This window comes from Mixophyes fleayi, chromosome 7 (assembly GCF_038048845.1).
Source record: "Mixophyes fleayi isolate aMixFle1 chromosome 7, aMixFle1.hap1, whole genome shotgun sequence".
Classification (NCBI taxonomy): domain Eukaryota; kingdom Metazoa; phylum Chordata; class Amphibia; order Anura; family Limnodynastidae; genus Mixophyes; species Mixophyes fleayi.
In genome coordinates, this window is record NC_134408.1 from 38,842,460 (window position 1) to 38,867,101 (window position 24,642).

Consider the following 24,642-nt stretch of genomic DNA (forward strand, 5'->3'; position numbering starts at 1 on the left):
CTCAAATGTCAAAAAGCGTAAGACAGATTTTCTCTGTAGATAAAATATGCAGGGACATTTCAACTAAGTGGCACTCTGTAATAAGACAGCTCTTGGGGCTGAAGTCTACTTTTTTAGCAGAATTTGTCTCTCTTAGCTACATCAGCTTGAAAAATTATGATGGTACAATTCCCAGCCTGCTTTGGTACAATTACAGTATCCTGTAACCTCTTGTTTGCTTAACTGTACCTAGTACAGGGGAAATCATATGGTAGACATAGGCCATGACTCTGTGCAAATTCTAAGCACACTTATGAAATTGTGTATGCCACCTCTGTCGTACCTTTTACCCTGACCATGCCCTTGGCCACTAGGTCATAAAAATGTAAGCTACTCTTCATATCAGCAGATGTGTATCTAATGTTGGGAATTCTGTTTTCTTCCCAGGGCATCATTTCTGATCTCTTTCCTGGGGTGGTTCTGCCGAAACCAGATTATGACCTTTTCGTTCAGGCCTTGAAAGAAAATATTGCCAAAATGAAGCTTCAGCCTGTTCCATGGTTCATAGGGAAAATAATCCAGGTGACACTATATAACCACTGTATATCCTATCACATGTTTTCACTCACTACCTTACTTTACTCCTTTTTCTTTCTTCATGACACAAGATGAGACTTAGCTGTCACTTGGAATAGTTGAGGATATGGACAGGCTAGAGTTCCAGCAGGCTCCACAGCAAACTAACTGGTGCAGCTCCTCCTCCACATCACCCTGGCATTTATTTTGTCAACGGCACTGGTGACTTTCCCATGACTGCAGAAGGTCCATGGAGCTTTGATGCTGGGCCGGCATTTACAGATGTTTCTTCAAGGACACTTGTGCTGTGGGAGCAATGGATAACATGAGTGCTTGGGTGATGCAGCAGGGGAGCTGGCAGCTTCTGATGACAACCTAGCTGCCTCCACACTATGTAGGCAGGAATGGTGGCACTACTGCTGCTGCAGGTAGTGTGGTCGGTATGAAGGTAAGAGGGGCCCAGTAATGCTGGACCACCCTCCCAATGCCACAGCTTTCCGCTTCTGCACGAGTGGCGGCTTGCTCAATGAAGTACCTCGTATACTCCGTTAAACAGAATGGGGGTCTCTGTCGGGGTGGACCATAACCACCAGCGATGCTGTGTTCCACCCGCTGGTGACAGGTGTATTTTAACAAAATACCCAGAAGTACCATATTAGTCCAATAATATAAATATATATATTGTGTAATGCACATATTGTTGGCATAAACACAGTGGCAAATAGAGTTGGTCCACAGGTTCTTCAGAAACAGAATGTTTCATGTAAAATCACATCATCAGAATTATCGCTTCATTAAACGTTGACCAGATCAATGATCATTAAATATTTAAGCCCACTAATATATTATTTTACAACCAACCACAATAAAATAACATTTAAAAATAAAAGACAAAAATAGTTTAAGTTTAAGCCCTTGGTATGGGCACAGTTGAAGCAGAGCTGTCATGACCCACAGATTTATCCTGCAGCAGCTCAGAATATAACGGCCCATTTTAGCCATTGTGAGCTCTAAAGTGCACTTTTCCTTTGATAGGTTATCAGTTAGCAACTCAGCTTTGCAGTGTTATTCTCACTTGTTCCATCTTTATAAACTATGAAATAAGTTATATTACTTTCTTAGCAGCCATTTGAAGTTCTACTGATTTTATCTCAGCTAGCATGTCCCTTTCTTTTATTATTCTGTTATATGGATAGATGGAACATATCGTCTTTTTTTTGTACCAACCTAATTGACAGATTTACCGGTTCCATTTGCCTTCCGACTAATGGTGTGCGTGAGATAAGGCAGCACACATTTAGCTCGCTAACTGTCACACACGGAAAATAAATGATACAGGCGCAAATCAGGAACAAATTCCATCTACTGTCATCTGCTTGTATATCAGCAGCCGCTTAGTGAGCCCTTTCTGCAGTGTGTATATTAGTCCTAATGAGAATGTAAAATCTACATTCTCCCTGGGAAGCTGTTAAATGTTTCTAAGGGAAATTAAATTAAAGATCTCTGATGGGATGAAAATTCTTGCTTGCCTGGTGTTTCAAAGCTGTTTTCACATATTTAAATGATTCTATAACTGCAGATTTACGAAATGATGCTGGTGCGTCATGGCTTCATGATTGTCGGGGACCCTATGGGGGGGAAATCGTGTGCTTATAAAGTCCTGGCTGGGGCCCTTGCTGATTTACACACAGGTAAGGCTAACATTCATCTTATGGTGACTAGAACAGGATGATGATAACAACAAATAAATAATTGTCCAACTACAGATTACTGTAATGTTTTGCGAATGTCCTCCTGCAACTTTCCCATGTGACACCACCCTAAGGGTTAGCTTTTGTTGAGAGCCACAACATTGTTCCAATAATGTACAAACCTAATTTCTATTGTCGTTATTTGGGATGGTTGACACTAGGTAAGGGATGGCGATGTGCTCCGTCTACAACCTTTTCATACACTTAATACAAGTCAGCTGAAAATTCCTGCTCACAAGTATATGGGTTAGAAGAACAGGGTTTCCCAAATCCAGTCCTCAGGGCTCCCCAACAGTGCAGGTTTTCTGGATCACATGTGACATAATAAGGACCCACTGTGGATCTGTTACAATATGTCAGTCAGTAATGAATACACCTGTGCTCCAGCAAGGAGATATGGAAAACCTGCACTGTTAGGGAGCCCTGAGGACTGGGTTTGGGAAACCCTGGGTTAGAAGCAATTTTCATATATGTATCACATCCTGGGCTGTTTGCATTTTATTCAGCAAGGAGAGTCCTAGAAACCCTATTGGGCAATGATGAGCAATGTTTCTTTTTACAGTCCTTCTTACTGTTCATTTTATCCATAATATATGACTCTTACCACATGAATCTTATTTTGTAAATGTATCATACCAAACAAACAAGTATTTTCTTAGAACATAATATTACACTGCAAACTAATTGTGGAAACAGAGAGCTCCGACTGCATGAAACAGAAATGATGACATACAGAAATGATTGGTTGTAAGTCTTGTTTTTTTTATTCAGCCAAATCAATGGATGAGTATGCTGTGGAGTTTAGAGTGATCAATCCAAAAGCCATTACTATGGGTCAATTATATGGATGTTTTGACCCAGTAAGTCATGAATGGACAGATGGTGTATTAGCCAATACTTTCCGAGAGCAAGCATCTTCCACTACGGAAGACAGGAAGTGGATTATATTTGATGGTCCTGTGGATGCTGTATGGATAGAAAATATGAACACGGTCTTGGATGACAATAAGAAGGTGATGGGCACTTTTTGTTGTCTTAATGTGTGTTATGACCTTGTCTTCAGCAAGAAGTTAATTACAACTCTCAGTGTGTGTTATTGGCCTTCATATCAATGATAAAAGACCATTTACAATTGAATCATGAGATAGATATTGTAAACATGCACATGTGTTCTATAAATTGCATTGACACAGTAGATATTAAAATGGAATACCATAATGTCTTTACATTATTAATCATCATCATCTGTTTATATAGCGCCACTAATTCTGCAGCGCTGGACAGAGAACTCACTCACATCAGTCCCTGCCCCATTAGAGCTTACAGTCTAAATGCCCTAACACACAGACACACACACTAGGGTCCATTTGATAGCAGCCAATTAAACTACTAGAATGATTTTGGAGTGTGGGAGGATAATTTCATCTATAGTAATGCTGGAAATTATAAGTAGGAGATTTTAGGACTTGCTAAAATTGTCAATCTAAGATACTGATATGAACAGGTTTGGGGTTTTCCTTTCTATTTTAGCTGTGCTTAATGAGTGGTGAAATCATTCAGATGAATGCAAAAATGAGTTTAATTTTTGAGCCTGCAGACTTGGAACAAGCTTCCCCAGCAACTGTGAGCAGGTAATTGGATTGCACTTGCAATGGTCGGCTTGGTGCAGTAACTTTCTTATTTTGCTCAGCATGTCTCATCCTTTGCTTGAGGGTGGTGTGTTTTTTCTCTCTTTTGAACCACCTAGGTGTGGGATGATCTATATGGAACCCCACCAGCTTGGATGGAAACCTTTGAAAGATTCCTACATGAACACGCTGCCAGAAAACATCACAAGTGAACACAAGGAATTGGTAAGAGAATGAATGACTCAAGATCCAGTCTGCATACAGTGCTTATACTTTGGGCTCTGTGATTGTTATGCAGCAATACTGTTTCATGTACAAGTGAGAATTGACACGTACACATGACTTGATTAAACTGTGGCTTTTCTTACACATATTAATAGGAGTATATACATTTTTAAACAGTGAACATTGATGGCTGGCCTGCAGGGGTTCTTTTCAAAGATGTTTATGTTCTGTTACATAGAATCAATCTTGTCTTTTCAGGTTGATAATGTATGATGCTAATATACATATATACATCTAGATAACAATATGCAGTATTTATGCCAATTGTTATGTGTAAATTATCAGCACCCACAAATGCATGTGCAATATAGTGTAATGTTTGCACCTTTGCTAAAGCCGTCGTCTTGGAATCAGCGCTGTGTGAAAGTAGATATTCGGTTTTGTCTGTAATGGCCAGATTCTGAGTTTATTGGTAACAAAAAAAATAGGAATAAATGGTTTTGACTGAAATACTTAGAAATTGAAAGAAATATAGGCCTATCTGTATTTTCCTTAGTTAGAAGAAATTCAGCATTATATCCAGATATATGATGTATGACATAAACACACCACAGTATGAGAACTTATAAATCTTGAAATAAATAATTCTGCCAAAAGAAGTTTAGTTAAAATAGAACAACAAAATCAATAAATGGTTACCAAGGGAGACATGCCAAAACAATGTCTGGCGCTACCACTAGGCGAATCTAGGCACTTGCCTAGGGTGCCGGGGTGTAGGCACCTAAAACTATGAATGAGTGACATAATGTCGCTCATTCAGTGTCTTGATAGTCAAACGTCGGCCACTGACATGGAGGGGCAGCAGCTAGCAGCTTCTGAACTATCAACCTGCCAGTTGTTGCTTTTGTATATGTGTAAAGGGTTGGGGGAGAGGTGCTGGGCCATGATGTCACAGCCATGCCACCCAAGACTAGGCCACACCACCCTGTCTTCGCTCCTCGCTAGGTAAGCAGTGGGGGGGCCCGAGATGGGAGTTGTCTGTTACACACAGAACTCACAGGCTGACTCTTGCCAAAACATCTCACTAGAAAACTAGGAACATGTGGTTAGTAAACAGAAAGAGTGAGGAGTGGTGGAGGGCTGGTAGTAGGTGCATACGTCTGGCTGCAGGTTGTAATAAAGCCCAACGGGAAGCTCAAAATAAAATTCATGTCCAAACGCAGGACAGATGTAGACTGAAGTCAAATTAATGGAGTGGGGGCTACGAACTTAGTTTTAATTATGTTGCATTTTAAGTGGTGAGAGGACACCTGAAAGGCAATAGCAGCAACACAGACAGTAATTTGAGTCGGGAAAGCTGACAAATTCAGGGCAACAAATATAGATCTGATATATAGATCTGAATATCAACAACATTTAAAATAAAAGGGATCCAAGGACAAAGCATTTCTGTAGAGCTTATTATTATACTATATTTATACGGCATAGTGCCAACATATAAACACAATATCACATGCAATAAAACCATTTTACAATAAAACCAACTAAAGGACTATAATCATGGAAGAGTGGTCTTGAACTGTAGTAGTTGTCTCTTCCTCTAAGTCCTCTTATCTGGAATAGACGTACGTCCAAGCATCCTTCAGGTTATTCTATGTAGATATGTATCATGAAGGTGTTTTGATCTCCTGAACTGATGGGTTTATTTTAGTGCAGCCCAACTTCCTCCCTTGCCTCACCCAACCCCTAAGTTTCACTAACATTTACATGACCACAGATGAGATACCAAAGAAGGCAGGACAATGACACCCAATCTCAACACCCAAATTGTAAAACTTAAAACTATTCAAAACAGAAAGTGATATGGATCATAAAAAATTGTGTAAAAAAAACCTCACTTTGTGATAGTATGATTTAAGGACAATCAGAAAAGTGAATGTGAACCAAATGTAGAGATGGAGTAGAGGATATGGAGATCATGTCTTGTCTGAGCATCCAAAAATGACCACCGTTATATTCAGTCCAATGCTGGGTAAAATTCACTTCAATAGGCTAAATGTGCCCCCAGCATTTATTGCGCCTTCTGCTTTCAGTGGAAGCCATGGGCAGCAGAAATATCTGGCATTGTCTGGAAAAGGGATTACAGAGAAGATTTTTAAGTGGACAAAAACAGACATAAGATACTTTGTAGTAAACAAAAGGTCAGAGTTGCACTTTTATAGCAAGGCCCCTAAAATGGGAAGCTTATACTTGGGAAGGAGGACAGAGTCCTCTCTCTCGGTAATGTACTGGCCCTATGGTTATCAGCGAGTTGTCCTGCAGCTGTTGTGAGTGCACTGATGTGGATATTTACCTTTCTTTTTTCCTTTTCTTTGACATTACCAGGACCGTGAACGGTAGGCATCCTAAATTGTTTTATTAGTGCTGTATGTGTTCATTGCAATGTGTTTGTATCCTACTTACCCCAGCCTGTGTTTACTTTCTGTACCCTTCTCCTCTTTGCCCTGTGTCTAATAAACTTTTAATAGATACTATGAAACCAATAAAAGAATCATTAAATAGAAATCTATATAAACTAGGGAGCCAGATTGGTGCTTGTATAGTTACATGTAAAGATAGGGGTAGGTCTTAAAGGGTCTTAAAAAAGTGAAAGAAAAATGTATCAACATTTCGGACTCATCCCTGTAAATACATTTTACAATTTCTTCACTTTTTTAAAAAACCCTCTGAGTACTGTTTTTTGCCCCTTGTGTATATGTGTGTGTGTATATTTATATACTTAAAGTCACCCTTACTTGTCACATGTATGGAAAGCTACTTAGCGCTCTGACTGAATGTACAAATTACAGAACATGTGTGACAAGTCCAGACTCTAAAGAAATGTGTGTATTGGACTCTGTGATCTCCGTCCCTCCCAAACCTGTGCTGATTGTGGGTCCGCCGGCATTGCTCTTTAAATGTCGGCTGTGTGATTGTTGACATTGTCTATGTCGACAATCACACTGTCCACATTTTGTAGCTATCACCAGAATGGAAGTGTCAGTATTTCTCCTGCCGACATTTTCATGTCTACAGGATAAAGGATAAAAGCCAACATTCCCATTGTCTATATTTTGTGCCCAACCCAATGGATGGTAGCTAGCTAAAAGCAACTCCAATTGAAAACACATATGAATAAATGGGTGCACCCTTCCCCTTTGCCCGTGTGTCTTATACAACCTTTAAAAACACTTTAAAAGCTACAACTGATATTTTTAAACCTTCAGAAATTGTAGAGTTCTGTGTGAAATGTGTCTTTAGTCCTGTGAATACTTATTATCTGTTTCAAAATCTGACACATACAAAAGACTTCTGTTCACAGTTTTATGATTTATCGTAAAGCTTTGTTGCTTCATTTTACCTTCTTTATGCTTTTCAGTTATAACTTTGGTATTGTACTTTATTTTACTTTCAGATTAATGACATGTTTAACTGGCTCATTCAGCCGTGTTTGAATTTTATCCGCCTGGAATGTAAATTTCTGGTGCAGACGTCTCCTATCCACCTGACATACAGTATGATGAGGCTGTACACCTGTCTACTTGGTAAGGTTTTTACTTTTGATTACATTTTATTTTTTAACCATGTCATAACAGTCATTCTCATAGCCACTTATTGTCATTTTTGTGACATGTTTTACCCTTAAACATGACTCATTACTAAATTATATGTATTGTTAAATTTTTTTGGCCAAAGTTGACGGTTTTCTATTTGTCTTTAAACCTACGCACAGTACAAGTTCATAATTGTAAATAATCAAATTGGACCTGTCATCTACACTCAAATGAGGGGATTGCGTATTTTGCTGTCGCCTAAAAAATGGGGATTCCTAAACCCTTGTAGTAAATGGTGATAAAGAATATACTATATATTCATGTTTTAGTTATATATTCTTTACCTATATACTAAATATATTTGTATTATCAGTTCACTAGGAACAATTGCCTTGTTTATATTTGTTTACTGAGTGCGTAAGTTGCTGTTTTTTAGTCTATATATAGGCTGCAATCTCATGAATATTAGATCATCTGAACCCAGTGCAATTTGGTTTTTTTAAATCAGAAGTAAACTGCGCGCATGATCTCAACACACGTTTCCATTCTAACACCTGGGTATAAGAACGCTCTGGCGTTCAAACTATTAAATACATTAACACCTGTTAACAATATATATATATATATATATATATATATATATATATATAATATAAAAGCCTAGCGGCGTGTGTTAGTCTGTGTGTGAAAAAAAAAAAAGCTGCAGCGCCGCCTGCTGGGCGGAGTTATACACTGACCTACTAAATTCTTAGCATTATCTAATATCTATAATATAAATGTCTAGTGGCGTGTGTTAGTCTGTCTGTCTGTGTGTGTGTGTGGAAAAAATAAAACCAAGCTGCAGCGCCACCTGCTGGGCGGAGTTATACACTGACCTACTAAATTCTTAGTGTGTGTGGAAAAAAATTTTCAGAAAGGGCAGAAATTTGGTATACTAAGATGTTTTTAATTTGTTAATTTAATTTGTTAATTGTTAAAAGTGTTTATAAAGATTTAAAATATATATATATATATTTCTTGAAGGAGAAGTGACAGTTGGGAGTGGTTGGTGGTTGCCGGGGGTGACAGTGGGGAGTGGTTGGTGGTTGAGGCCTGGGCTATGGCCCAAATGCATGACAAGAACCTTTTTAACACCTTAAGTAGCTTGATTTGACTAGAATGCATGAATATCATGCACGGGTTAACTTGTATAAAAGTAAAAGCCTAGCGGCGTGTGTTAGTGTGTGTGTGTGTGTGTGTGTGTGTGTAAAAAACTATTTTCTCAGAAAGGGCTCATCCAATTGACCTGAAATTTGGTATACTGACATTATTTGACAAAAAAATTAGAATAGTGAAGTCAGTTAACTTCCATCATCCCCCCTTACCCCCGTGGGAGGGGTAGTAAAGGCTAAATTTACGAGTTGAGGGGTCAAACTCATTTTCGTGAGGTAATTTTACCTCATGAACACACATTAAAAAGGGCACTTTTGCGTCGGGAAGTAACGCTCTTCCCCTGAGGAGGCCTGGGCTAGGCCCAAATGCATGACAAGAACCTTTTTAAGACCTTAAATAGCTTGATTTGACTAGAATGCATGAGTATCATGCACGGGTTAACTTGTGTGTATATATATATATATATATATATATATATATATATATTAAATATAGAGACGGTGCGCACAAAAGTTAAAAGTTCAGTATTTGGTAGTGTAAATTCTTAATCGTTGTATAAGTCCACGATACTTTGAACACCAGCAGACCGTACTCTGCGCGTCATTCCCTTCAAACACCCGATCTCCACGGGGAAACAGCAACACACCTATAACATCAAAAAGACAGGGGCGCTTCCATGGTGTAAAATCCAAGTAAAATGTTTATTCCCAAAACATAAAAATTACACGTACCAGAACTGAGAAGTTTTCAGGCATAAATCAGTATTAAAGCATCCAAGTGGGGATATCAATTCAGTGTGATCCTCACAGATATTCCACCATCACCTCTACGCGTTTCATCCTTGAGGACTTCGTCAGGAGGTGTGGCTCTCTAAACAAGGTTTGGCTATTTATAAGTATTTACTAATTGATTCACAGGTGGAAAATCTCTGCTCAGGTGGAACATCTATGCTCACATAACGGAGCAGCAAGCACATATTAAACAGTGTCAGTATAATTTTTGTAATCATTGCAAACGTTATAAACATCCAATTAAAACATATAATATGCGTACAAAGTTATACAAAGGTGTAAAGTTAGAACATACAATATGTACAGATTTATACAGAGTAATAAGATTATAAAAATGGTGTGATCTCACATCCTTCATTAAGGCCCAGCGGGACAAAAGTATTCAAAGTATATATCCAGAAAGTCTCTCTCTGAGCTAGCTTCAATAAGCGATCACCTCCTCTTTTATTCATTTCTACATGTTCGATCGCTTTGAAACGGAGAGACTCTGGATTAGCATTATGACAAGCAGTAAAGTGTTTGGGAACACTATGGTTATCGACTTTATGCAAAATATTTCGTAGGTGTTCAAACACACGTATTTTAACTGATCTCTTAGTCTTTCCCACATATCTCTTTCCACACCCACATTCCAACAAATATATTACATAAGTAGTATTACAATTCATGCAGGATTTGATAGTTCTTTCTTTCTTATTGTTCGAATCAAAGAAGTTTTTATGATCTTTGTGGACATACTTACAAGCTTTACAATGTCCACATGCAAAAAAGCCCTTTGTTGGAACTAACCAACTATTATTTTTAATAATGGGTTCATTCAAATAAGAAGGAGCCAAAAAAGATTTTAAGATCCTAGGTTTTTTGAAAATAATCCGTGGTTTAACTGGTAAAACACTCATAAGAGACGGATCCAGTTTTAGAACCGGCCAATGTTTTTCTAAAATTCTCTTAATCTGCTGGTTTGCTATATTGAATGTAGTAACAAATGCACAGTCAAATCTATCAGAATTAAACGGTTGTTTTTTCTTATCCTTATACACCAATAATTTAGTCCTATCACATTGTCTGGCTTTATTTAGACTATCCACTAAAATGTTTTCTGGATACCCGCGTTCACGGAATCTATCTATTAAAACCGCAGCTTGTGTTTCAAAAGTATTTAGATCTTCACAATTGCGTCTGATCCTCAATAGTTGTGAAACAGGTATATTATCTTTCCACTGCTTTAAATGACAGCTCTTATAATCAATATAGCTATTGCTATCAACCTTTTTAATAAAAGTATATGTATCGATATTAGATCTCTCTTCAAACAACTGTGTATCCAACACCAAATCTAAAAATTCTATTTTGACTTTGTTAACAATGTATGTAAATTGTAATTCATAATCATTCACGTTGATCTCTTCAATAAATGATTGGAAGTCTGTTTCAGATCCTCTCCAAATAACCAGAATATCGTCTATATAGCGCTTAAATAAGACAATATTCTCCATATAAGTACTATTTGCATAAATCACATGATTCTCCCAATAGCCCATATATATATTGGCATAACTGGGTGCACAAGGACTGCCCATCGCAGTCCCTCGCACCTGATGGTAAAATTGGTTCAAGAAAATGAAAAAATTATGTTCCAATATATATTTGGTGCATTCTACAATAAAATCACATTGTGTAGCATTCAATTTACTATCATTATTAAGACATTCTTTAACTGCTTGTAACCCTTTCACATGTGGGATTGCAGTGTACAATGATTGTACATCTATAGTACACCAGAAATAATTGGTTTGCCATTCCACATTTTTAACAATTTGTAATATTTGAGTAGAATCCTTAATATAGGACTCTAGATTTGGTACATAGTTCTTTAAATGAAAATCTACAAATTCGGATAGATGTGCTGTCAAGGATTCAATACCCGAGACGATAGGACGTCCTGGGGGTTTTATTAGTCGTTTATGTATTTTGGGTAAGTGATAAATTGTAGCAATTCTAGGGAGTCTATTCAGTATGTAGTCAAATTCACTTTTGTTAATACAATGATCATTTAGTCCCTTAAGGAGAAGTTCTTCTAGTTCTTGCAAAAATACATTGGTAGGATCTGTTGTTAACTTTTTATAAAAATTTTCATCATTTACCAATCTTAATGTTTCTTCAATATAGTCTTTTTTATTTAAAATTACCAGTCCACCCCCTTTATCCGCTGGTTTAATTATTAGTTCTTCATCTTTAATAAGTGATTCTAGAGCTATTTTTTCATTTTTTGTTAAATTAGATTTGACTTTTAATCTCGTGTTGGCTACCACATCAAGGTCTTTTTTAACTAATTCTCCAAACATATCAATATATGTCCCTCTGGATTCTATTGGATAGAAACTGGATTGTTTCTTTAAACCCGTATTGGGTAGTAAATTATTCTCTATCAAAGATTCCTTATCACCTACCATTCTATCTCTCTTCAAAAAATGTCTCTTCAGAGTTAGCTTACGGATATAATTATTTATATCAATAAACAAATCAAACCCATTGGGAAAACTAGTAGGAGCAAATGATAAACCTTTAGATAAAAGTTTCAATTCATCTTCTGAAAGAGATTTATCTGACAAATTAAAAATTCCTTGTATAGGAGTATCACTAATTACTTCCTTCTGTGATCTCTTTTTGGCTCTCTTTCCTCTGTGTCTTGTCTGTATCGTTTTCGTGGTGAACGACCCATATTCTCTAAAATGGGACTTTTTAAGTCCATTCGTCTGTTCCGCTGTCCTAAAAAAGCAGAAGAGGTAGTGGGTGGAGTATTATCTTTTAGCTCAAATTCAGTATTGGCTTCATCTAATACTTCAAATCTATTGGAAACATCAATTTTGAATTTATTACCATCAGATTTTTGATTTTGTCTGGAATCAGGTACTTTTTTATAAGGAACAGTATTCCAATTTTCTCTCTGATCATATCTACTTCCCTGTGGTACCTTTCTCCTCTGTATATTGCCAAAACGAGGATAATCTCCATTTTTCTTATCAATAAACGTATTCCCCAATTGTCCAATTCTACTCCAACTCCGTACTTTGTTATTTTGGTAATCGCTCTTATCTCTCAGAAATTTTTTCTTTTTAGACTCTATAACTTCATTTTCAATTTTATTAACTTTAACATCTATCTCTTTCTTGAATTTATCTACTTCTAATGGAATATTGAAAGACTGTAATTTATTCTCCACTTCTTTAAGTTCCACATTGATATTTTCTAAAATCTTCTTTTTTTCTGATATTATTAATTTCATTAATCCAAACGAACACTCATCTAACAATTGATACCATTCTCCCAGAAATTCATCATTCGACTGTCCGAATGTGGGCATTTTAAATAATCTTAAACCACGGGGAATCCTCTTAACTTTAAGATAATTTTCCAGCCCTGTGATTTCCCACCAGGCTTTGGTTTCTTTGACTAATAGATGTTCAATATGTGCAAACAATTCTTTAGACACTCCTCTTTGGGACTGAGGACTTGAAGCAGCTGAACAAGCTGATCCCTCATCAAACACATTAATACATTGCTCCAAACGTTTGGTATTTAAACCTGATGTTCTAAAAAACATATCCATATTGAAAAGCCGGCAGCTACCGTAATTAGAGAAAGTCAACAATTAAATATAGAGACGGTGCGCACAAAAGTTAAAAGTTCAGTATTTGGTAGTGTAAATTCTTAATCGTTGTATAAGTCCACGATACTTTGAACACCAGCAGACCGTACTCTGCGCGTCATTCCCTTCAAACACCCGATCTCCACGGGGAAACAGCAACACACCTATAACATCAAAAAGACAGGGGCGCTTCCATGGTGTAAAATCCAAGTAAAATGTTTATTCCCAAAACATAAAAATTACACGTACCAGAACTGAGAAGTTTTCAGGCATAAATCAGTATTAAAGCATCCAAGTGGGGATATCAATTCAGTGTGATCCTCACAGATATTCCACCATCACCTCTACGCGTTTCATCCTTGAGGACTTCGTCAGGAGGTGTGGCTCTCTAAACAAGGTTTGGCTATTTATAAGTATTTACTAATTGATTCACAGGTGGAAAATCTCTGCTCAGGTGGAACATCTATGCTCACATAACGGAGCAGCAAGCACATATTAAACAGTGTCAGTATAATTTTTGTAATCATTGCAAACGTTATAAACATCCAATTAAAACATATAATATGCGTACAAAGTTATACAAAGGTGTAAAGTTAGAACATACAATATGTACAGATTTATACAGAGTAATAAGATTATAAAAATGGTGTGATCTCACATCCTTCATTAAGGCCCAGCGGGACAAAAGTATTCAAAGTATATATCCAGAAAGTCTCTCTCTGAGCTAGCTTCAATAAGCGATCACCTCCTCTTTTATTCATTTCTACATGTTCGATCGCTTTGAAACGGAGAGACTCTGGATTAGCATTATGACAAGCAGTAAAGTGTTTGGGAACACTATGGTTATCGACTTTATGCAAAATATTTCGTAGGTGTTCAAACACACGTATTTTAACTGATCTCTTAGTCTTTCCCACATATCTCTTTCCACACCCACATTCCAACAAATATATTACATAAGTAGTATTACAATTCATGCAGGATTTGATAGTTCTTTCTTTCTTATTGTTCGAATCAAAGAAGTTTTTATGATCTTTGTGGACATACTTACAAGCTTTACAATGTCCACATGCAAAAAAGCCCTTTGTTGGAACTAACCAACTATTATTTTTAATAATGGGTTCATTCAAATAAGAAGGAGCCAAAAAAGATTTTAAGATCCTATATATATATACAAGTTAACCCGTGCATGATACTCATGCATTCTAGTCAAATCAAGATACTTAAGGTCTTAAAAAGGTTCTTGTCATGCATTTGGGCCTAGCCCAGGCCTCCTCAGGGGAAGATCGTTACTTCCCGACGCAAGCGCCCTTTTTAATGTGTGTTCATGAGGTAAAATTACCTCACGAAAATGAGTTTGACCCCTCAACTTGTAAATTTAGCCTTTACTACCCCTCCCACGGGGGTAAGGGGGGATGATGGAAGTTAACTGACTTGACTATTCTAATTTTTTTGTCAAATAATGTCAGTATACCAAATTTCAGGTCAATTGGATGAGCGCTTTCTGAGAAAATAGTTTTTTCCACACACACACACACACACACACACACACACACACTAACGCACACCTCTACACATGTGTGTTCATGAGGTAAAATTACCTCACGAAAATAAGTTTGAGCCCTACCAAATTTCAGCCCTTTTTGAAAAATTTTTCCCACACACTCTAAGAATTTAGTAGGTCAGTGTATAACTCTGCCCAGCAGGTGGCGCTGCAACTTGTTTTTTTTTTTTTTCACACACACACAGACAGACAGACGCCACTAAGCATTTATATATATATATATATATATATATATATATATATATATATATATATATATTGTTTTATGAAACACATAAATCAGGATGTTCTTAATGTGTGCTGTACATAAAATGCATCTTTACAGTCTCTCTTACTTGCAAACTCATGTTCTGGCATTCATACGTGTCAGTCATTACTACCAGTTGGAATTTACAAGTCCCCTGTGATTGGTGCAAGTGATATGGTTAAAAAACACAGAGCTAAAAGATGCCCAGAGCTTAAATCGTAGGAATGTGCATGCGCTGGACATCGGCACTCCTGACTGCACATTGTCTACGTGTGTCCGCGTTCTTTGAATTTGACAGACGAATCTGGGTTTGGCAGATGTCAGGAGAACGTTTCCTACATAAATGCGTACCGCCAACTGTAACATATGGCGAAGGAGGACTAATAATTCTGGGCTGTTATTCATGGTGTGCTGCTTCTTTATTGGGCATGCACAGTACAGGTTTATGGATTTTACGCTGTGCAAGCGGGCATACTTCTTACTCAGCATCAGGCCCTATATATGCTATGTGTGGGAAACTGAAATAATGACTTTGGTACCCTGTTCATCCACTCAAGTCACTAGTCCTTATAGTGCTCCTCTGCTGTTGCTTCTATTGTCTACTGCTGTTCATCTTAGATTATGTTGTATTTCAGATGAAATAATAAGTTCTGGAGAGGACAGTAATGAACCCATGTCCAGCCAGCAGATCACACTGTGGTTGCAGGGCCTTTTCCTTTTCGCTGTGGTTTGGACCATTGGTGGAACCATAAATACAGATAGCAGAAAAAAATTTGATGTTTTCTACCGTAACCTACTGATGGGAATGGATGATCAGCACCCTCGGCCCAAGAGTGTTAAACTAACTAAGAACAATGTGTTTCCAGAGAAAGGTATGTGTTACATGGAGAGTCATTTCTGAGGAACATCATTATCACTAGCACTAAACTATCTACTAGAGGACATGTACTAACTCCTAGCCCCTCTCTTGTGCTCCTCTAAATGGTTGATGGTTCTGCCACCATAGTAGAATTTTGAAATTCTCCTATAACAGTCTCACCTGTAATTGGTCAGTTCTCTCGACACATTACAAGCTCCTATATGTTGGATGACCAACATTCCAAAATTCTTCTGCCACCACCTGTGGTTGAATTAACTATTGGAAAGGCACCATTGCATTTTACGGAATATCTCTGCTAGCACCTCAGGTCCCAAGTTCATCCAGGCTTACAGCCTGCAGGTGGATAAATAAAGATAGCTCGTTGCGTGTTGTTGCTCGGAAGCTGACAGTGGATCCATGCACACACAAAACTCACCCCATCCCACGCTTATCTACAAATTAGATTCACTGCTCTGTAAAAGTGTGTAATACAAACACGTACACAATGTAATTTCTTTAGAGTTAACACTTTTTTTTAATGGGAATCCCAACTAATTTAGGAGAGGCACTTTTCATACTTTAAAATAATTTTTCTTCTATCAGCAGTATGGCAGCCCTGAAAAGTATATGAACACATGTGAGGGAAAGAATAAACCCCAACATTCAGGAACATTTGTCTTACCCCTCTCGAAGTATGATAAGTCTAGTAATAACAAAACAAACACAGACACAGGTACAAATGAAATTACACATAGTTATACTAATAAGTGTCAAAATCCCAATAATAACAGTACAAAACTATACCAAACTGTGAATAATTAGCATAACCTATCAAAAATAAAATGCAAGGTAAATGTGTTAGTGCTTACATGCATGCATTTACATAACTGTTTCATACTGATGTTATTGATCAAGAAGATTTTATACATTCTTGTGACCATCATGCATTTGGCAACGTGTAAACGGTAAAAAATCACATGACTAGATGAGCCATAATAATTCCAGACATTTCTCTGATATTGATAATCGACCACGTGCATTTTCCAAGTCTGGACTGAGCCAATAATTTTCTTCGGTTTTCGACTCAAACCCTTTCAGTTTTGTGCTTTTTCCACAAAATGAGAGTGAAATATTGAGAAGTCTGTTTGAGAACAGCAAAAGTAAAGCTTCGGCAGATCCCAGGGGTAAAAGGGCCCCCCTTTAGCCATGCAGCGGAGGGAGTCTAAAGACCCTTGCCACCTAAGGGACCTTTTGATTCCAGGGGTGGGGGAGTAGGGCCCGTCCTTATTAAAGGAGGGCCACGTTCCACTCCCTATGTGCACGTTTTTTGGTCTTTTTCTTGTACTCAGGGGATGAAAGCACTGTTCATGGGCTTTCAATAAAAAAAATTATTCCATGAATAAAGTCCTCAATGAATGTGAAGGACTAAATCCAGACAGCTGTCTTCAGTAGACCTGAATAAACCATCCAAGTTTAGCTGTATTAAAGAGGACTGAATGGATACACTGTGAGTTACAGTGCGAATTCTCTTTCCGTTTCACATAAGTGGGGGGAACCACCCATTAAATGTAGGAAGTAGGTCCCAAAAGAGGACAACCAGCATAGGCTGCTGCTTTTATACAAACCATACATGTGTAGGATTCCACCATTCACTCATACGTGAAGTCAATAAGTTGGTTTCATTGATTCACAGGTACTGTATATGACTTCTATTTCCACAAGCATGCCAGTGGACAGTGGAATATATGGACTGATTACATTACTGCAGAGGAAATGACAATTTCTCCCACTGCCAAGGTAATCATTTCTTTTTTTTCTGAATACTTTTTCCAATGTACTGTTTTTACTTTAGGGTTACAGAGGAACAGATGTCAAAATTATCTCCAATATCTTTATTTTCCTCTCCGTTTATTGCAAAGCAGCAATTCCCAAACCCCCATCCTTATCGCCTTTAGATTAGTAGCCTTTCTCTACACTAGGGCTCATTTACTAATATTACATTTAGGTGCAAGATATGAACTAAAGGTCATCAAGCAATCAGCAATTAGCTTTGTTCTGTATAGTGCTAGGTAACAATGAAAGCATGCAGCTGATTGGTTGCTATGGCTAGTACAAATTTTGCAATGAAATGAAATATTAGTAAATAACCTGTACGTATATGATCAATAATCCCTCCTTTTATGGTTGCACGAGACAATATTAAATGTAGCAGCTGGTGTAATATAACTTATCTACATAATGTTCTCTGTAGTCTACTGAAGAACTACTGGTCAGAAAAAAATAAATCTCTTAACGATGCACAGGCATTTTTGGATAATATACTATTTTCTAACTTTAAAATAAGAACAAAATCCATTCATTCTATAAACTTTTAATTTGATGGTACCCCATTACTTTATCTTGCTGCATGTTTAATGATTAATTTGCCTTAATTTGTCTTTAGGATTGTCCCTCTTGGTGCTCCATATTCACATAGCATTATATTACCATTTTTCTTCCACTAGTTTAGAATAGAATGTCACTTTTATAAATTAAAGTTACGTACTCATGTTTTTTACACCATAATAAAAAGATAACCGCAATAAAAATGTTAATTTTCTTGACAAAGCAGCCGTCTATTTGCATTGCTTATTTGTCATTTCCATTTGGACAACTGCAGGAAAGAAGATTTCCATTTAATGTTCTAAGCCATAAACAATGGAAACCGAGTGTTTGTCTTTAATTAAACTTTATATGTGAAATGCGGCTTTCACATTTATTAACACCATCTCATTTTACTCTCTTGGGTATATGACACTTCATGACATTATTATATTGTATACAAATAGTTTTTACTACTAACACAGTTCCGCTGCATACCTAGGCATAAGTATACGTATTTGTACGCCTGGCGCAGAAATACTGCGGTTATGGAGTTGGCTGTATCTGGAGATAGGTCCTATATACAAATAAGTACACTTGGTTTGAGACGGAAACTTTATGCGTACTTTCGTAGCACAAAATGTGTCAAGCTCTAAATGAGGCCCAAAGGGAGCAAATTTGTCACCTGGACAAAGCATGTTGCAATGCAATGGGTGCATATGTATGTTATTTATTTTTTTGTTTTCAAGGAAAATACTGTCTGCTTTTGGGTAACACACAAATACTGGGCTGCTTTATTTCTACACTATAAGTTGAGCTAGGACAAGCACCCCTCTAAACTCTAAATCTGTCCACACTGTTTAAATCCTTTAACAACATATGAACAAACCAATTCTACCAATCATAGTGCTGGATGTGGGCCTGCCATACCTTATGCAAATCTGATTGGATTGAATTGGGGACGGTGAGAAAAAAAGACGGACGATAAACCCCATTGTTTTAGGCCATTGATAACAGAGCCAACACACACACAAACACTGTTAGCCCTAATCACTGGTCTTGTTCTACTTCCTAGGTGTCTGATCTCATTATACCTACAATGGAAACTGCCAGACAGTCCTTTTTCTTACATACATATGTAGAACATTCAGTTCCTCTGCTGTTTGTGGGGACAACTGGAACAGGGAAATCTGCAATAACAAACAGCTTTTTAATAAAACTTCCAAAAAACAAGTATATTGCCAACTGCATCAACTTCTCAGCAAGGACTTCTGCAAACCAGACCCAGGATATTATATTTTCCAAGCTGGATCGGAGAAGAAAGGGCTTATATGGACCTCCAGTTGGAAAGAAGGCTATTGTATTTGTAGGTAAGAAGCCTTCCATTAATAGTTGCTTGTTTCCAAAATGTGCACAGTTTATAGGCATGTTATTTATTATAATAATTTATAGTGTGTGAATGTTGTTTTTTACGGTGGACCTCTCCGTTGAAAACAACATTCTCTTGCTTTAAAAAAAATCCTATTTACAGTCCACTCTCTATAAAGCGTAAAGATTTCAAACTATGTGGTTTTATTTTTTGTGTTTCCAGGTCTCACTCATTAGCATTCTGCCATCTGTGCAAGATATATCACCCATTTGATCTAATTATACTTTATAATTGTATACTCCAATTATGCATACTTGCCAACTTTTCCTCGTTGGCTTCAGGGAGATCCTGGGTGAGGTGGGAGTGTGGGGGCGGGTCTTGACAAATTACATCATTTAGCACCTGTAACAATATGTAGCAATGTAAGTAATGAAATATGGAGTACTTGCCTCACTCTAGATTAGCGCTGGCCGGCCGGTGGTGCGGAGTCTAACGAACCCCCTGGTGTTCGCCAAGAACCGCCGCAAGGCGGGATGGGCTTTGCTGCGGAGGATCGCAGGTCGCAGTCCACTGGTCTGCCTCTAGAGGTAAGGATTCGGAGGTAGCCCACGATAACACTGGAACTGGAAGGTAGAGTCAGGATGGCTGAGGTCTGGTACACTTGGAATGGAGATGAATACGTTGTCAGCAAGCCTGGGTCTATACGCTTGGAGTGGAGATAATACGTAGTCAGCAAGCCGGGGTCTGGTACACTTGGAGCGGAGATAATACGTAGTTAGCAAGTCGGGGTCTGGTACACTTGGAATGGAGATAATACGTAATCAGCAAGCCGGGGTCTGGTACACTTGGAACGGAGATAATACTAGTCAGCAAGCCTGGGTCTGGTACACGAGGAGTTAATATCTGAAAAGCCTGTAAGGAGCTGGTGCACGGGAGACACATGAGAAGCACCTAGTCAGGGTACATAGGAAGTTGCTCTGACGCTGTCCAGGCGCCAGAGCAGGACTTTAGTAGTTTCCAGATTTGAATTCCCCGCCCTGACTGTCATGTGACAGCGCTGCCGCGACCCAAAAGGGAGAGAGGATCGCGGCGCTGGAGCGAGGACAGGTGAGTTGTAACAGCACCGCCGCCTAAAGGATTGGCACAATTTTGGCCAATTACACCAGGGGGTGGGGCTAAGATTATGCAATATTTGCATAATTAAGCCCTGTCCCTGCCACTTATCTATTGCGGGGACCAGGAGGTTACTCTGCTCTCCCGGGAGCCAGGGAGGTCTCCCAGAAATGCGGGAATCTCCCAGACATTCTGGGAGAGTAGGCAACTATGCGTTAAAGAAAAGCAGCTAATGAATCTCTAGACACTGAAGTGTCTTTTACATTTCTGTCTCCATTACTGAAGTCATGTTGTCTTACCTGTCAGTCTTTGATTAAATCTTGGTCTCCATGAAAATGGCCACCTCCATAAGCATCAATACATGGACATAGGACACAATTTCTCAACTGTGTCATCATGCCACAAATGGCGAAGCCAACCACGTTTTGTACTGGCTCAGCATCAGGGAGAATGCCAGACTCTTCAGGGAGTGAGGGAGATCACCCCTATTTCAGAGAGTCTCCCTGACATTCAGGGAGAGTTGGCAAGTATGCAATTATGGTATCTATGCATCTTATTCTAACCTTTTCCTTCTATGTGAACGAAAATCTGTTATATAACTCTTGTAACTAAGCAAACACCAATTTATTTGTTAACACAATTGCCTTAATGAGAACTGGAAAAAGCCTCTACAGAAATACCTAACTGTGCCATGTGTTATAGGTATATTTCACAAGCCCTGGTGTATCGTAGGTATATTTCACAAGCCCTAAACTTTTATCCCTAGATGATCTGAATATGCCAGCAAAAGAAGTTTATGGAGCTCAGCCACCCATTGAACTTCTGAGACAGTGGATAGATCATGGACACTGGTATGACAGAAAGGATACATCTCGATTAGATATTGTGGATATCCTGTTTGTGTCAGCAATGGGGCCCCCTGGTGGGGGGAGGAATGACATTACTGGTAAGTTTTAAAAGTTTACTTAACTATTAAGTTTGTATATTTCAACCCTGAACCTTTTGTTATATATTTTCAAAGAGTGAAAACAACTTTAAGGGAGGTTGCTATTTTAATGGTGTTCAAGAATATCTCTAATGCAACATGATACATTTTCTTTTACATTATGTCTTCAATGCAGACTTAACGAAAATAAAATGCAATTCAGCACAGAGTAGACACATATTATTTTTGAGACATATCTAATATGTTGCACCATATTCATTTATCTAACAATGGGCACTAAGTTTTCTGTTGTATCTCCAGATTTACTGGACAAAGTAATGAGGTATTCAGAAATACAATATTAATTAGTGGCTGTTGATTTTTTGGTAATTTCATTAGGGAACTCATCAAATCCAATCACAAAGATCTATGTGTAATAAGTTGCATGGGCACATATTCAAAAACGGAATGGGAAGTACATGTTGTGAAACAATGGCAGTCTGTTAGACTCACTATACCAAGCAGCAATAAGGCCATCTACAATATCTCATGGACACAAGAACGGCTGTGGTAGGCTGGACAATGCTTTGCCTAGTTTGCAGATGACATGACTCTCATTCTGACCTCTCCCCAAACATTGTTTCCAAATTGAATGTGTGTGCTTGTAAACCGTTTCAGATGATCATAGGTTACAAAATCAACAGTTCAAATTCTCAAGCCCTGAATCATACTATCTTTCCCAAGAAGGCTAAAATCATTGAAAATTCTGCTTTTCACACCTCATCCTATAGTGACTGGAAGAAGCTCAGCACCTACTAAAGCAAAATGAGGCCACACAGGTTTAATCCTACATTAAGATATAATAAAATTGGTCCTGATTTATTAAGGAAAGTTAAACAAAAAATTGAGTAAGTTTTCTTACTCAATTTTTCTGGGCAAAACCATGTTGCTAAATAATAAACTAATTTGTACCAAGGAGTACAAGGAAAATACTGGCTGTTTTTTCATGTAGCACACAAATACTTTATAGCTCATTTGGAAACTGAAATTTAAAGTTGATCTAGGACATGCACCACCCCAAATATGAATCTGTCATCACATTTTAAATTCACCCCCCCCCCTCTAATTCACCATGGTTTTGCCTTACTTACTTATTTTGCTTAACTATCCTTAATGAATCAGACCCATGGAGTTTTATACTTGCCCTACTTAAGAGGTCCTGATTGGAAGCCCACAAAGTTGGTATATTAAACAGTAGTTACTCCTCCTGCTCAAGGTTAGAGGGATTCCTTTTTCCCATAAGTGTATTGTTATTTATTAGAGAACCTTGTGCCTTCCCCACTGTAATGTGCACATTCTGAATATATGTCTCTAATAATACATGAAATGTGGTCTCCTTGGGCGTACCCTTGGCTGCTCCTGTCTTATTCCCTTCCCGCTCCTCTCATTATAGACAGATTAATATGTATCACCTGCTGTTATCACTAGTCTGTTTTATTTCTGAAATAATTGCAGTAAAGACATAAGAAATAACTAAATCAAAATGGCTTGTTAACGAAATGCAAAAATAATATCTTAAAATTTAACGGTTGCATATATTTAAACACCATGTTCACCATGCCCGAGGCATAACTGTGTAAAAGACAGAAGATGTTTATTGTGACACAGGATATATCCAGGATGTATTGTATATACACAATGTCTGTTGCTTCCAAACCTATAGGAAGCTTGTATGTGCTGCTGTAAATATATATATATTAATAATGGTATTATGCTTATTTAACCCCATTGTACAGGAAAAGAAGCAAAAGCAATTCTTCTTTTTCATCCTATTGTATTGTAATATATATGTGCTGTCACTTGGAAGCTTTGTGCACTAAACCCTTCAATACCTCCCAAACACAGATCACTGATAATCAACATGATTATCTGAAGGTGGTGTAATACTGACAGATGAGCAGATTGCTCTCTGTATCTTCTTAGAACTTGGTGATAAAACATATAGATGATTCATTCACTTCCAACACGCTGTATAACAGAAACGCCTACATTGTACTGATATGTGTGTATTAATACCACGTTTGTTTTCATGTATGTTGGATTTGTTTTTTCCCCTGCGTTTTCTTATTTTTTTGTTTTTGCAGGCCGTTTCATGCGCCACTTAAACATAGTTTCTATCCAAGCCTTTGATGATGAAATACTAATGAAAATATTTGGCTCCATATCTGATTGGCATTTTGGAAAAGGATTTGATATTGCATTTTTGAGGTACTTTTTATATCTAGTAATATTTTTTATGGTTTATAGCTTAAGAGTTTAGATTAGTTCATATGGTAAATTCCTACATTATGTTACATAATAACAAACAATTAACTTTACCTTGCTGAGCCCAATTCCCAACACATGATTTAATGTGTATCTAACTATACAATTTCTTTAGTTTACATTTGTGAACTAATACTGTAGGTTAGAGGATTATTAATACACTGCAAAATTGCCCTTACTAAATCTTTCTAGTATATACAGAATAAAGATCCTCGTGTCTGTATTAATCTCTCCCTATAAAACATGGTCTTTGTAATCTACAAGTGGAGCTCATTCATGACCGCATAGTTTTATTATTAATAATAATAATAATAATAATAATAATAATAATAATTTTATTTATATACTGCTTTTCTCTCAATAGGACTAAAACTGCATTACATTTGAATATTAAAAAACATATCACACAAAATAAACATATAAAGGATTAACAGAGTACAGAAAGTTTATCATTAACACTAGATAACAACAGGGCTGGTTAGTTAACAGCCTGGCAGCAGCATTTTTTACTGACCCAATTAGAGTGCTTTGCAAT

General features: G+C 37.6%; 1 protein-coding gene across 1 annotated transcript in view; it reads left to right on the plus strand.

The window, feature by feature from the left end:
* The window catches only part of DNAH3 (dynein axonemal heavy chain 3), a 245,542-nt gene that overhangs the window by 165,120 nt on the left and 55,780 nt on the right, over positions 1-24,642 (plus strand). Inside the window, 11 exon segments of the mRNA XM_075179716.1 lie at positions 427-561; positions 2,135-2,246; positions 3,078-3,319; positions 3,837-3,937; positions 4,054-4,159; positions 7,614-7,743; positions 15,791-16,027; positions 17,708-17,811; positions 19,451-19,745; positions 21,624-21,803; positions 23,927-24,050. Of these exon segments, the coding sequence (XP_075035817.1) occupies positions 427-561; positions 2,135-2,246; positions 3,078-3,319; positions 3,837-3,937; positions 4,054-4,159; positions 7,614-7,743; positions 15,791-16,027; positions 17,708-17,811; positions 19,451-19,745; positions 21,624-21,803; positions 23,927-24,050 (1,766 nt within the window).